The 14,000-nt window shown below is 44.0% G+C and overlaps 1 protein-coding gene and 1 long non-coding RNA gene across 2 annotated transcripts in view; one reads left to right on the top strand and one right to left on the bottom strand.

The window, feature by feature from the left end:
* Positions 1-8,881, bottom strand: part of MARCHF5 (membrane associated ring-CH-type finger 5) — a 259,605-nt gene extending 250,724 nt beyond the window's left edge. Inside the window, exon 1 of the mRNA XM_085606154.1 lies at positions 8,498-8,881. Coding sequence (XP_085462280.1) covers positions 8,498-8,544 — 47 coding nt within the window. The 5' untranslated portion in view covers positions 8,545-8,881. The remainder of the gene's footprint in view (positions 1-8,497) is intronic.
* A 10-nt stretch (positions 8,882-8,891) lies between these two features.
* The window catches only part of LOC146867476 (uncharacterized), a 77,371-nt gene continuing 72,262 nt past the window's right edge, over positions 8,892-14,000 (top strand). The window contains exon 1 of the long non-coding RNA XR_014961774.1: positions 8,892-9,026. This is a non-coding gene — a long non-coding RNA (uncharacterized LOC146867476). The remainder of the gene's footprint in view (positions 9,027-14,000) is intronic.

Consider the following 14,000-nt stretch of genomic DNA (forward strand, 5'->3'; position numbering starts at 1 on the left):
TTTAATGCTCTAACGCCGCAACCCTTGGTCCTCTCAAGCAAGTTTTAGGCGACATAAAGACCGCTGGGAATGAAGATGGTATTACTTCAACTTGCCTCCACGCAATATAGAATGCTGTTGCTTATGCACATTTGCTAGACGAGTACCAGGGTGAAGCACGGTGTGAACATCAGGAGCTCTGGGAGTTACAGTTATTGAAACTCACAACCGCGCCCTGATATTGTCTATTCTTATGAGGGGCAGATATACACGACATAGCAGTATTATATTGCATAAATATGAACTATAAGACATGAGATAGAGAGTATTCTATATCGGCACTATTGTATCCTTAACTGTTTGGGGATTAAATCTCCTATGCCATTAGCTATACCTATTATTAACTTTTGAGACTTCCCTAACCGACACTTGGCTTTTTCTTCTGTTTTGAGAGTAGAGGGGCTGGCCAGTTCTAATGCCAGGGACACATACCTGGCATACGACCTGTTGACTAAAGATTCTGGACTTATGGCAGGGTCTCCATTGATTTATTTATTATTTGATATTTTTTGTAGAGCGGGGCCTCATCTCTACCAGAGGCAGGTTCCTGAGAGGTGAGGTTTGAGCCTTGATCATGCAGGGTAAGCAAATGATTGCAGCCCTAAATTGGGCATATACTGTGCTGATTAGCTGGTTACTGCTCTGTATGGAGTGTGATGATTGCTTTTATCTCCATAGGTGATGTTTACACCCTGTAATTGAAGGTTTCGCACCAAGCGAGGTTGTATAGTTCTCATTATCCTTGTGCTCTTATATATGAAGAGTTTGTATCATGTGCAGTAGCTATGAATAGGTCCTGAAGAAAGCCTGGATCATTTCCAATAAGGCTGAAACATGTTGACCGTGTAGTTGGAGTTACCATGTTTACTGCTATGAATCAATAGCGGGGACAAATGTCAACTCCCCTGGTTTTATTAGGCATGAGGAGAGAGTGATTGTCTAGGTGTTCTAGTCTCTCCACACAATCTTTTTAATGTTACATTGCACTGCATCACATTATATATATTTTTTTCACTATGTTGTAACACTTGATGGCATCTATTGTTTGCCTTGGTTCGGATTGGCATCCATTAAGAGCATACGAGCTTTCCACAGAGGGAATCTTTATGATCAAGAGATTGCCCTCTAGGAGGTGGTGGATAACCATATGATAACGCTGATCCACAGAGCTTAAGACTTTAGCTCCAATATTAAGAAGTATTTTGATGGGAATCCTGCTCAGCTCGGTTTGCCAGGGATGCTAGAAGAGTTATCCTTCCATAGGGACACACATCACTAAGTTTTTCTGAATCTAGACCCCGAGTCCTTTTTTGTAGTTGTATAAGTGTAGATTAGGGGATTGGGACGTGGGCAGGTCTTTAAATATTATTTCCCTTAGACCCTTCTCTTTATCTGTGTTTTTGCAGAGCTTACAAAATACAGACATTAAATAGCACAATCGTATATAAAACAAGCATTGGTAAAGCATCGGTTTTGCCTATGTAATGAATAACGAGCTGTTTTCATCAATCATCATTCGGGAGAAGGAAAGAGCTCCTTGACAGATAACACGGGAGTGGAGAGGATGTGGCGCAGCGGCCAAAGCTGCTGGTTCGAGAGCTGGAGATCCCGGTTTGAGTCTTGGCAGCGCCGCACAACATCCTGTGATTATATGCAAATCTCTCTGGGTGATAAATTGTTATATAAATATGCTGCAACAGTAAAAGGCAAACTGGATGTTAAGGTTATTGCGGCAGCAAACTGACAAGAGAAGCAGACGATGAACAAACATTGGTAAAAGCAGAAAAATATGCTACAGCCAGTAGAAATGGAGGAACGGTAAGTGGCACGCAAAGGAATCAATGAGAAACCAGGAAAGAGAGAAGGCGGGATACAAGTCACTTTTACGTTTGTATTAAAAACAAATTCCTCGAGCACAGTGCAAGCGCTGTGCAGGCAAAACCTAAAAAGACTCAAAGCACATAAAATTACCAAATACAAACGTCACATCTTCAAATTTAATTTCACTCACCAACTCAATTGCAGCTAGGTATGAAAGCAGTTTTATTTTTGAGATTGCAATCTTCATATATTTTGATGAGGTTCTAAAAATTGATCGCAATCAGGTAGCAAATGAGTCCAGTACCAGGAACATTTAAAAAAGAAAATACATTTACCATTACTGGCCTTCACTGCTGCATTATCAATAAACCAAGGGATTGCCCCTATAATCTCACCACATGTGGGCTAAAATTATCATCAGAATGTAATATAAAGATAGAATGAGGATAAATTACCAAAATACTTTACCGCAAACCAAACTTAGATTATGTAACTATATTTTTATCTTAAGATCTTCAACTATAATTGTATAGTACCCCAGATCTCTCTGTTCAATCACTTGTGTGTAATGCTTGATAACTTTTTTATTACAAAACAAAGCACAATACAGACCAAACTGTGACAACAGCAGTAAAGAGTTAACAGTTAAGTTATTGGTAGGGTAGGTAAGGGAGCAAGTTGTTTTGTCACTGTACAAGATAGGGAGAGGGATGTGTCCACTTAACACGCTAATATTTGTAATGGCAGTGGAACCTTTAGTTAAGGCAACCTATAAGTTTCATAAGGAAAGGGGTGTAGAAATACATAGCACAACATACACTATATGGAGATTACTTTCTACTGTATGCGGTGAACGTGACAGGGTTAGGCCCAACAGCTGAAACTGGAATGCTTTCTGGGATGAAAATAAACTGAGACAAATTATGCATATTTTTGGTTAGGCAACTAGACTATACAAAGACCAGACCACACCTCATTTAGATATGTTAGGGGGGGGTTCAAGTTTAACATGGAAATATGGATGAAGTAGCAGGCAACATCCAAGAGGCCATGACAGCACTACTGAGTAGTGTTGCCGTCTGGCGGAAGCACGCACGATCGAGAATGGGGAGAATCGTTTTAGCAAAAAGGGATTCACTACTGAGACTACTATACTATTTCACTGATCTGCTGGTGTTACGGGCATCAAATTATTTAAAGAACCAGATTTCTTGAGCGTATTTAGAGCTCAGACCACACAGTATGATGGCTGTAAGCAAGCTCCATTGGTGATAAAAGAGGGAGGCCTGGGAGTACCAGATACCAAACATTATTATGTTGCGGTACAGCTTCAGTGGGTGACCAAATGGATGTTGAGGCCTCCAGATGCAGACACCTGAGCATTAACAGCAGAAATGGGATGCAGATCGATAACCAGACTACTTATTAGTTCAAAGGCCAAGGGCCTAGATTTCTGAAAGAGGTGCAGTGCTGCTGGGATAGATACTTACAATGGACAGGTTCAATGCTGCTGGGATAGATACTTACAATGGACAGGTTCAAATGCCAGGTATGAAGGTTAAATGTGCCCGGGATTTGCCACAACAGGGACAGTTACACCTGCATTTGACATATGGGTCCCACTAGGCAACAACTGCGAACAAAGCGAGTATTTTCAAGTGTTTTGAATTATGGATGTAGAGGACTTTTTCTTTTTTTACATGCAGGCATACAGATGACTTATAAGGACAACAAGGTACATTTCGGGTTGTACTGACAAGGAAGCACGTAACCAAAGGATGCTAAATTTGCTCTTCATCCTGGAGGTGGTATGTTTGGAACTAAGTTGCTGACATGATTATACCTAGCTCTATTTCTTTATCGAAGTGTGACATGAACTAGTCACAGAAAGCTAAAAGGGGGAAATAGAAAATTATCCTAAGTTATCTGCCTAGCTTATATAGGAAAGAACACTTTAGGCTACTGCAGTTTAATTAACTACATAGGACATATGTTTAATTAGAATGTTACACATACCCATCAGCCAAGTTCTCCTGTCCTAGTTGTGAGACAGTTGATGCTGGGTTTTTCATTTCCTTTAGACCTGGATCAGTAGTGGCATACCCGAACTAAACCTGAGAACTGGGTAATTGAAACTGGAAAACATGAATACCTGACCTGGTCTCTAAGCGCAAGAAGTGTAAATCCGGATACAGGTTTGTGAATTTGCTGCTGCCATTGACCAAATAATGGATGAATGAATAGCTGACCTATTGAGAGCATCATGGCACTACAAAAGATGTTTAACTGTTTCAAATTTTCAAGTTCTGAAAAGTTTCCTGAAACTAGATTCAGCTGAGGTGGACCATATCATTAGTGTAAACTCATTCCACATCTTGGATGACAAAAAAAAAGCAGCCATCTTTCCTGACCTGAAGAACCTTGGGGATCTTCAAGAAAAGCGTATTAGAAGCTCTCAGGGCTTTTGTAGGACAATGAGTGAATCTCTTTTGGACCCTCTTATAAAATGTTCTATGTATCCTGGTTATAATTTTGAAATGGATCCTTTTCTGTACCAAAGCCAATAGATAGATTTGATATGCTGTGATATTGCCTGATGAAGAGGGATCTTTAAAATAAGCCTAGTTGCTGAATTTTTTACAATCTAAAGACGACAAATGAGATACTGAGGCAAACCTACACAAAGAATTGGCATAACCTAGACTGGCAGTAATAATTGCTTAGACAATGGCCTTGTATTAGCCGAAACAAAGACAAGCTTTTTTTCCCCAGGATCTTCCTAAAAACAAGCATTTGCAATGCAATAGGTGTCACATTACTTATAGTTTGAGGTATTGGCATTGCAGATAATAATGCAACACCAATAGCTCATACTTTCAGTAATGCGTGACCTAGTGCATTGCAAATGGGTGCATAGTGAGCCTGACACCAGCATTGTATGTCTCAGTGCAGTACCGCAAGCTGCTCCTAGAGGTCCCTAGTGAGCAAGGCGCCAGCACTGCATGTCTGGGTGCAGTACCACAAGCTGTTCCTAGCGGTCCCTTGTGAGCAAGGCACCAGCACGGCTCGTCCAGGTGCAGTACCACAAGCTGTTCCTAGCGGTCCCTAGTGAGCAAGGCACCAGGACGGCTCGTCCAGGTGCAGTACCGCAAGCTGCACCTAGAGGTCCCTAGTGAGCAAGGCACCAGGACGGCTCGTCCAGGTGCAGTACCGCAAGATGCACCTAGAGGTCCCTAGTGAGATAGGCACCAGCACTGCATGTCTGGATGCAGTACCGCAAGCTGCTCCTAGAGGTCCCTAGTGACCAAGGCACCAGCACTGCATGTCTAGGTGCAGTACCGCAAGCTGCTCCTACAGGTCCCTAGTGAGCTACTAAGATAAGACTTTATGGGATTCAAGGGAGAGGGGAGGGGACAGGCTTCAGCAGAGGAAAGAATATTTAATGGAGTACCAATAGTTATCAAGGCATTGAAGATCTTTATCTAAGAAATCGGTTTACAATTGTTTTAATTTAACTATATGGTGGGAGAATCAACTCCCGTAGTGCTTACATGGGCTTGAAGTACCTGCATCCTGCGACTACTGCGGTCTTGCTAGTTCATCATACTTTACCGTTTATCGCCTGCAACAATGTAATTTTAACAAGCATATACAATGCAATGGTCTCGGCATTGTTAAAGTTAAAGGTATTGGCATTGCTCATGACATTATTTTTGTTTATGTTTTTGTTGTTAAAACATTTAACCCCTTCGGCGCTCATGACGGAACAGTTCCGTCATGAGCGTCGGTTGGGCTGTGCTCATGACGGAACCGTTCCGTCATGAGCCCGCCCGCGCAACGAACCTTCAGCGTGGCGCGGGAATCCGCGCCGCGCTGAAGGGGTTAAAGAAACGGCATTGTTATTTACAATGTCAATAGCACCGGACAGTGCAATGCAGCGAAGGCAGAAGCGAGAGTTGGTGCCATCGCGGGACGCAGGATTTACACCATCCTCACACTCGAGGATGTTGAACAGGGAGTAAAGTAAACACCAGTGCGTGCCTCTCCCACCGGGCATGATAGCAGAGTTTTCCCAAGGCACAGCAGCTGGGCCGGGAGCTCTGGTTGGTCCATTTCCGTAGCACGCCCTGGCCATGCCGCGGGGTCATGCCTGGATCACCCTCACAGCTTGAGGCCGCACTAGGAGCTGAGATGAGCCCGCTCTACACCCACGAACATCTCCATGGGGGAAGGGGGGGGGGGCTCATGTGCCACAAAGACCACCCTAGCCAGACCTCAGGGAGGTGCCTGACTGACTTAAACAGACATTCAGATACATCCAAACAAGTGGGGCCTTCGAGGGGCGAGCAGGATTGGACAGCATCAATCACACGTCACCCTCATCTGGAATGTGACATGGTCTCCCGGCCCTTCTGGCCTCCTGCTAGCTTCCCAATGAGATGCTCCTTTCCTGGGAGATACCTTTCCATGTATTTGTTGTTGTCTGCGGTGGTGGTGTTGGGGGAGGGGGGGGGCTGTATTGCCCCCAATGCACAGCGAGGTAGAGAGCACTCCGTGAAATCGATATGTGCCTTCTGTCCATACGGATAATGTGTGTAGCGGGACCATCAATATGGAAATGTACACCCCATCCGACCTTCCGTCGTTATATTCTTATGAATTTGACCCATTTTATTATTCGCTAATACTGTTCATATCAAGTCCACATAGTTTCAAATTCGCGTCGCTTTCACTGAAATCAATTTAAAACCACGGACTTCCAGTAAAGGAACAGGCTGGGATTTTAAATGCATTCTTTGTGGTGCCTAGATATGAGTGTACTGAGGGCCTCTAGGCATTACAGAATACTCACAAAGAATAGCGCCAAGACACCACATGGGCTGTATATCGCCACAGACTTCAATTTCTGGGTCATGTACGAGCTCCAAGATTCTGCCAGAGCCCACCACTTTGCCAACTCCCAGGCGCGCCCACCTACGGATAAATCTCGGCGCTGCGTACCGCGTGACGGAGATTAGCGCCCAGGAGCAGGGAGACCCCCGGTCCTAGCACAGCCGCTGGGATTGCCTGTTTAAGCCCTACAGTTTATTAGAAAATCCTTTAACCCACCGACTATTCCTCCCCGGGGAAAGCGTCATCCGCTCAGGCTCGGGTCAGCAGATTGTTAAAGGGGGGGGGGGCGAAATTGAAGCGGCGACGGCGAAAGCCTCAGGCGTTGGCCATTGTAAGGACGGGTTAATGACCGGTGCCCAGCTAAGAATCCACCGGTAAGGTTGCGTGGCCGCTCCTAGCGAGAGGGGGGCTGCGGCGCACAGGGGCTGTGGAGAACAGCCTTTGCAGAAAGCACTGCACCGTGGGCAGGAGGGGGAGGCATGGGATGAGAGACGGGGGCATCCTCGCTATGGTCCCCCGGGGGAGGGGCTGGAGAGGAACTACTGTAAACAGCACAGTGTCGCCACACTATGTGGTACCCAGAGAAAAGGGTCAAGGGGAGGAGAAGCACAGACTAACAGCATCGCCGTCTGGTCTCCAGAAGGAGAGTCTGTAAAGACTGGAGAAGGGGGGGGGGGTGTTGCAGGAAATCCCGAGCGGCGGGGGCACGGAGAAAACCAGCCCCAGGCAGCAGAACATCTTCATTGTGCTTCCACGGAGAAGGGTAGGAAAACCTCGGAGCAGGGGCGGAAACTGGGGTACAGAGGTCATTCTGAGGAGCCCACAGCAGGGGGAGAGGAAGCCATGAACACCGCCGCCTTTCTCCGAGGCGAAGCAGAAATGCCTCGGAGAAAGGCAGCGGCGCTTTCGGATTCGGGGGCGTGTTCTCCTCTTGCCATTGGCTGGAGGAAAGAATTAGAAAAGTTGAAAAAAACGCCCCCGAATCCGAAAAGGACGGGGCCTGTTCGGAGTGACGGACCTCTTCTCCAATGGCTGGCCAGCATTCAAGAGGCCAGCCAATGGAGAACAGGGGAGAAGAGGGGCGGGTTCAAGCCCCTCTTCTCCAAGTCATTAAATCTCGGACCGAGACTGTGCATGCGCAGCCTTCGCTAGCCAAGACCTAAAAACAGCAAGTCAGCTGCATAGGGGTCTACGCGGGCTCTCGTTTCTGTTCTGCAAAAAATATGTTGACCTGTCTGCCCCCATTTACTAAGTACTAGTCAGGGGGTGGGGTAAGAAAGCACAATATAAATCACATTATAATACAATGGAGTGGTACAGGTGTAGGTAAAAACACGTTTAAAAACTACTACTTTAAACCGATTTAATTGAGTTATATAATCTACTGTATTAAAGTGAAATGTGAGTTCAAGTAACAAACTATTTTTAATCTAACATAGCGTTTATCTTGTTTTTAAAAGGACGATTGATTTTGTTTACATTTCGTTTCCTTAGACAGCTCGTGCTTTTCCTCTCCCTCCACGATACATATAAAGAGATTCTGAATAAATGCAACTGCACACTTATGGAGGGGTCCGCAATCCGCATTGTATCGGTTGCTAATTAAGAAGGGGCTTAATACGTGTGAGACTCATGGTCATAAACACTGCCACGGAGTGCCGTACAGTAAACAGCTGGTTCCTGGTTTAAACCTGTGTTTTTATTATGACTGTCGCGGGTCCTGGTTCTGCCCCTCCACGCTTACCTATCCAGCACCTGTGGCAGGGAGACGCTGGTGGTCTGGTCCGACATGTCCCTGGCTCGCTGAGGCTCCGGTGAAGGCCAGCTGAGCGCACGCACTTCACTCCCCACTGCAGGCCTCTGCGTAGCTTTCCTGGTCCCTACACCCTGGCAGCCAACAGGGACCGGGCACGCCGGTTGACGTCCTCCCGCCTGGTCTCAGCTCCCTGAGCCGTTACAACAGGCTGCAAACCCCCCCACCTCGGAGAGCGGCGGCCCCCGCAAAGGGCTCTGGCTTCGCCTGCTCCTTCTGTGAGGTATAGCAGAGTCGGAGGTATCCCACTGGGCACTGACTGGAGGAAGCAGCAGTCACGCGCTGACGTCAAATTGCGACTTCGTGCGCGCGCGTGCTCGCTCCCACAGGAGAGGGCTGTTGCGCACTGAGGAATAGTGCCCTTGTCTCCGCTTGGACGAATGAGATGGGATCGTACCGATTGCAACAGGGACGGGAGGCGCATGCAGGGCCACCGATTTCGGAAACGGCTTTCCAAAATGTAGGCTTCGTTTTGCTTTACGTTTGCCCCCCATAACTGTAATTGAAGTTTTATTTGCCGAAATCTTGACACGAAACAGACGGTTTACCGCACAACTGCTACTATCGCTCTACAGGGGCTGCCCGCTGAAAACACCCTTGACTACCGTGTTGGGCGACTACGCCCCTCTTGTTGGGGACGCCCAACACCACATTTCTCCTTAACCCAGATAAAACAGACCGCACAAGAGCAATGAAAACAACACAAACATGAATGAGTTCCTTACTCTCAAAGTCCTTGTACTTCTGTGATAGGACTTGATCAGGTCTTAAAGTGATTCTATGAATCCCAAACACTAACAGGTTATGAGATACCGTTGCAGGTGTAGACGGGCCCGGCTCCAGGAATTTTTATTTGGGTGAGCCAAGGGTGGATCGGGTGGGCCACTGTGGGTCCGATTTGACGCTTATATGTCTAGCCAGGCTTGCTTCAGGGCCCTCCTTTATCTCTCCATAGTCTTACAAGGCCCTGTAAAACGCACTTTTTTCCAAATCTCTTTCTAAATGTTATCACTCAAAAAAAGTGTTTTTTTCCATGTAATGTGTCTGATGGGAAGAGGAGGTTTCTGAGGTGGGAGTATCAGGCAGGTGATACTACTCTGGCTCCCTCTGTGTGAGCCTTCAGGGAGAATTCCTCTTTATTATTACCTCCACCTGACCCTGGACTCTGCAACACACTCCCTTACAGGCTTGTGTAAAATTAGGATAATAATCACTGAATCATCTAAGTAAAGGAAACATAAAGGTTTAATCCAGAGAATGAAAAGTCCCATCCGTCAAGTAGCTGAAGCCAGATGCAACTGACTCTCCATTCATACAGAAGGTTCCATCTCCATGGTGCTGCTGAAAGGAAAACACTTGCCACAGACCTTTAGGGCGCTCCATAATGACCATTGGTTGCACCCTTGGTTTGAGGCACTTCTCACTTAATGTACATGGAATGCATTCTCTGATGGCTCGCTCAACCTGTAAATCGATACCTGGCCACCAATAATTAAGTCTCAGTCTCTCCTTGGTTTTAGACATACCCTGGTGGCCTTGGTGAGCTAGATCAATTCATTTTCCTCGAAACACCAACGGGGGAATTAACTTCGAACCTCTGAAGATAAGGCCATCCACTTCAGACAATTCATGTCTAACAAGCCAGAACTTCTCTAACTTACCATCAGATTTTTTACTCCAACCATCCTTGATTTAAAGAAAAGAGTTCTTTGAGGTCCTCATCAGACTTGCACTCCTCCTTCCATTCATCCTCTCTTATACCATCGTGTTCAATGGTGCAGACCCATTCATTCAACTCATTATCTTTACAGTTAACATCGTCCTGATCGGAGTGTAGAAGTCTAGAGAGTGTATCTGCAATGCAATTACGTGCACCGGGCAAATATTCTACACTGAAATCATATCCTTGAAGACCTACAACCCATTTAGAAATCCTGCTGGAAATGCCAACAATACCCTTTTTGTTAAAAACTTCACACAATGGTTTGTGGTCTGTTCTCACACTAAATTTGGTGCCCCAGAGCAAGTTTTTTAATTTCTTTGTGGCCCAGTGCACTGCCAAAGCTTCACTCTCAATCACAGAGTATCTTAGCTCTGCCCCCTTTAAACTCCTAGAGAGAAATAAAATCACATTTACCATGTCACCTTTGTCTTGCTGTAACACGGCTCCCAAACCTTTCATTCTTGCATCAGTGATCAAAACAGAACTTAAGGAGGGATTAAAAATCCTTAGTTTAGGAGCTTTCCTCAGATGGGTTTTTAAATTATTGAATTCTTTTTCACATTCTAGTGACCACTCAAAATCAACCCCTTTGCACAACAAGGTCCGCATGCTAACACTTTTTTCAGCAAACCCTTGCACAAATTTACTATAGTATTCAGCCATACCAAGGAATTTCATCAGTTCTTCCTTATTAGTGGGTGCAGCTAAATTTTGAATAGTTTCTATCAACTCTTGTTTGGGTTCCACACCATTCTCAGAAATGATATGCCCAAGATAGTTAATAGAAGATCTCTTGAACTTGCATTTGTCCAACCTGACCGTGAGATTGTGTTGACTAAATCTCTCCAAAACTTGTCTTACCCTTAAGTCATGTTCCTTATCATCTTTGCCAAAAATTAAAACATCGTCTTGGTAAATTTTAACACCAAGTTGACCTCGCAAGACCCTTTCTAACGCTCTTTGGAAGACTGAGGCTGCTGATACTAACCCAAACGGTAACCTTACAAACCTAAAAGTTCCGAAAGGGGTAACAAAAGCAGTGTAGTCTTTGGAGTTATCATCTAATTTAATCTGATGATAAGCAGATTAGAGATCCACCTTTGAAAATACCTTTGCATCCTTCAACAACATAAGCATGTCTGAAATCTTAGGTAGTGGATATCTATCTACAATGACCTGTTTATTCAGAGCTCTCAAGTCTATGCATAGGCGTAAACTTCCATCAGATTTGCGTGCTGTGACTACTGGGGCCAACCACTGGGTCCCTTAAACTTTTTCAATAATACCGTCAGACTTAAGTTTCTCTAACTGGTTTTTCATTTCTTCCCTCACCGAAAAATGGACCCCACAATCTTTACTTGTAACTGCACCTGAAACTAACTTGATTTTATGTACATAATCCTTAAGACAACCTAGTTCGCTACTGAAAATTCTGGGAAAGGATGTTTTGAGATTAGCTGTGTATGCTGCATCAACATCCTTGGTCTCTATTGTACCTACATTGAAATGTTCTTTAAGTAAGATAGGTGGATTGCTATTGGGGTCCAACATGACACCTAGGTCTCTCTGATGAAACCAACTTAAAATGCGATCGCCTTTGTGGGAAACATAAACTTTGCCTGAGATGAACCTCCCCTTATAGTCTATCAAACCTTGAAAATACCATAAGAGCTTAATTGGTTCACCACCATAAGCGAAAGGCTTGATGTCTGCTTTGAAAATTTTAACTTTGTCTTTTAGCCACTGAGAATAAAACTGTTTTGCGACAATGGTTATTTTCGCTCCAGAATCAAATAGTACACAAGTACCTTTACCTTCAACCATTACCTCATCAAAAGGTCGTTTTTTGCTATTACTAGAAATTTGTGAGACTATTTGACCACAATCCATATCTGAATCGGAATCATCCTCCACACAACTGCTTTGAGAAATTAAATTCACTTTCGCTTTGTTCTTCTTTGCTCTGCAAGCAGAAGTGAAGTGACCTATCTTTTTACAATTAGTACACGTACTTTTCAAAGCAGGACATTTCTTGTTATTTGCTAAATGACCAATATTCCCACAACGAAAATACTTTGGTTGAAAACTATTTTTTTGAGAAGAGCGAGAGACAATGGAGTCAGTATTAGATTTAAAACCCCTCTTTGAAACCATAGGCTTGACAGAAGCTTTCACTTCATGTACAGTTTCACTATTACCTTCACGTTTTGTGATGATCTCCACGCATTTCTGAGAATGTTCAATTTGCTTTGCAATTGTAATGACCATCTAATGGTCTAGAGATCGTTCGCCCTTCTGCCAAATATCATCCCTAACTTTTTGTACATTACAGCCTAGCATATATTGATCCCTAATTCTTTCCTCAAATTTGCAAGATGACCCTAATTTCCATAAGGCTGTGATATAGTTCTCCACTGTTTCTCCATCGTTTTGGTTTCTACGACCAAAATGATATCTCTCTAAAATCGTGCTTACCTTAGGTAAGTAATGCCTATCTAGTTTTGAAATACAAATTTCATATTCATTCAGAGTAGAATCATCAATGTCTGGAAGATGGTCAACGACCTCCTGTCCTTCAGACCCGAGACAATGTAGAAGGAGCGCAGTCCTTCTTTCCGCACTAAGGTTAGTCCCACAAACCTTCGCATACCTTTCGAAAACTTTCTTCCACTTTTGCCACTTGATGGGTGGATCGCCAGGTGAGGATAAGAAGAAAGGTGGTGTAGCTACATTTTACATGGTGAGACAAACAATGTAACAATACTATTTTAAAGGAATTAGTAGATAGATAAATTCTTAATGAGCTATTTGGTATATCAAATAGGAAATACAATTGTCATAGCAATTTATCACATTAAAGCATGCTAAACTCAGCTATGTAATACAGTACATCACATTGCATATAATGCTAACAACAGCTACATATATACTTGTTCTTTTTTCACTCTTGTTTTAAACCAAGTGAAAAGAAAGAGAAAAAAATAAAATAGACGTGGAAACAATTGTCAAATGAAGAGAGCGCTCTCTTACCAATAATCTGGTTTGTTTAAGCGATGAACGTCGAATAGTGAGATAACTAAATAATGAGCACCAGATCGAGTGAGGAAAAAGGAACGCTCCGGCGTTAATGACAACCTAAAATAAACAGTGTTCAAAAGAACTAGACCGCTAAACATAAGGATCACTTGAATTTGGAAAATAAAAGGACAATCAAAATGGCCGCCACGTTGCGTGCAGCGTAACGTGACGTGAAACCAAGCGTCCGATGAGTTGAAAGATGACGGAGTTCCAGAAGAAAGAAAGATGTCAGGATTCTACGTTGGGGGTGAGAATGATGTCACCTGGATATCCGTTGCAGTTATATACTTCCAAACAGGTAAGAGCGTGACCATGATGCGTGGAGATGTACCGTTGGTATCGAAGCCTAAATGACCGACTCAGTCAAATGACACACTGCAAATTGCCACAGTTAAAGGTGCTGCTTTTGAGATCCGATCCCAAAAGAAAAAAATGAAATAAACAATACTCCTCAGTCGGGGCAAACACCAGTCTTACTCAGCACCAGACTGTGTACATGAAGAAGTAAAAACAGCACTCTCCAGATCGGTGCAATGTTATCACTGGTTGTCAACACAGTTGGTCTTTACTTAATATAAGCGACAGTGTTGATTTAAAACCTTTGACATAAGTTCTTTTTTTTAATAACACGTG

Source organism: Triturus cristatus, chromosome 1_2 (genome assembly GCF_964204655.1).
Source record: "Triturus cristatus chromosome 1_2, aTriCri1.1, whole genome shotgun sequence".
NCBI classification, from domain to species: Eukaryota; Metazoa; Chordata; class Amphibia; order Caudata; family Salamandridae; genus Triturus; species Triturus cristatus.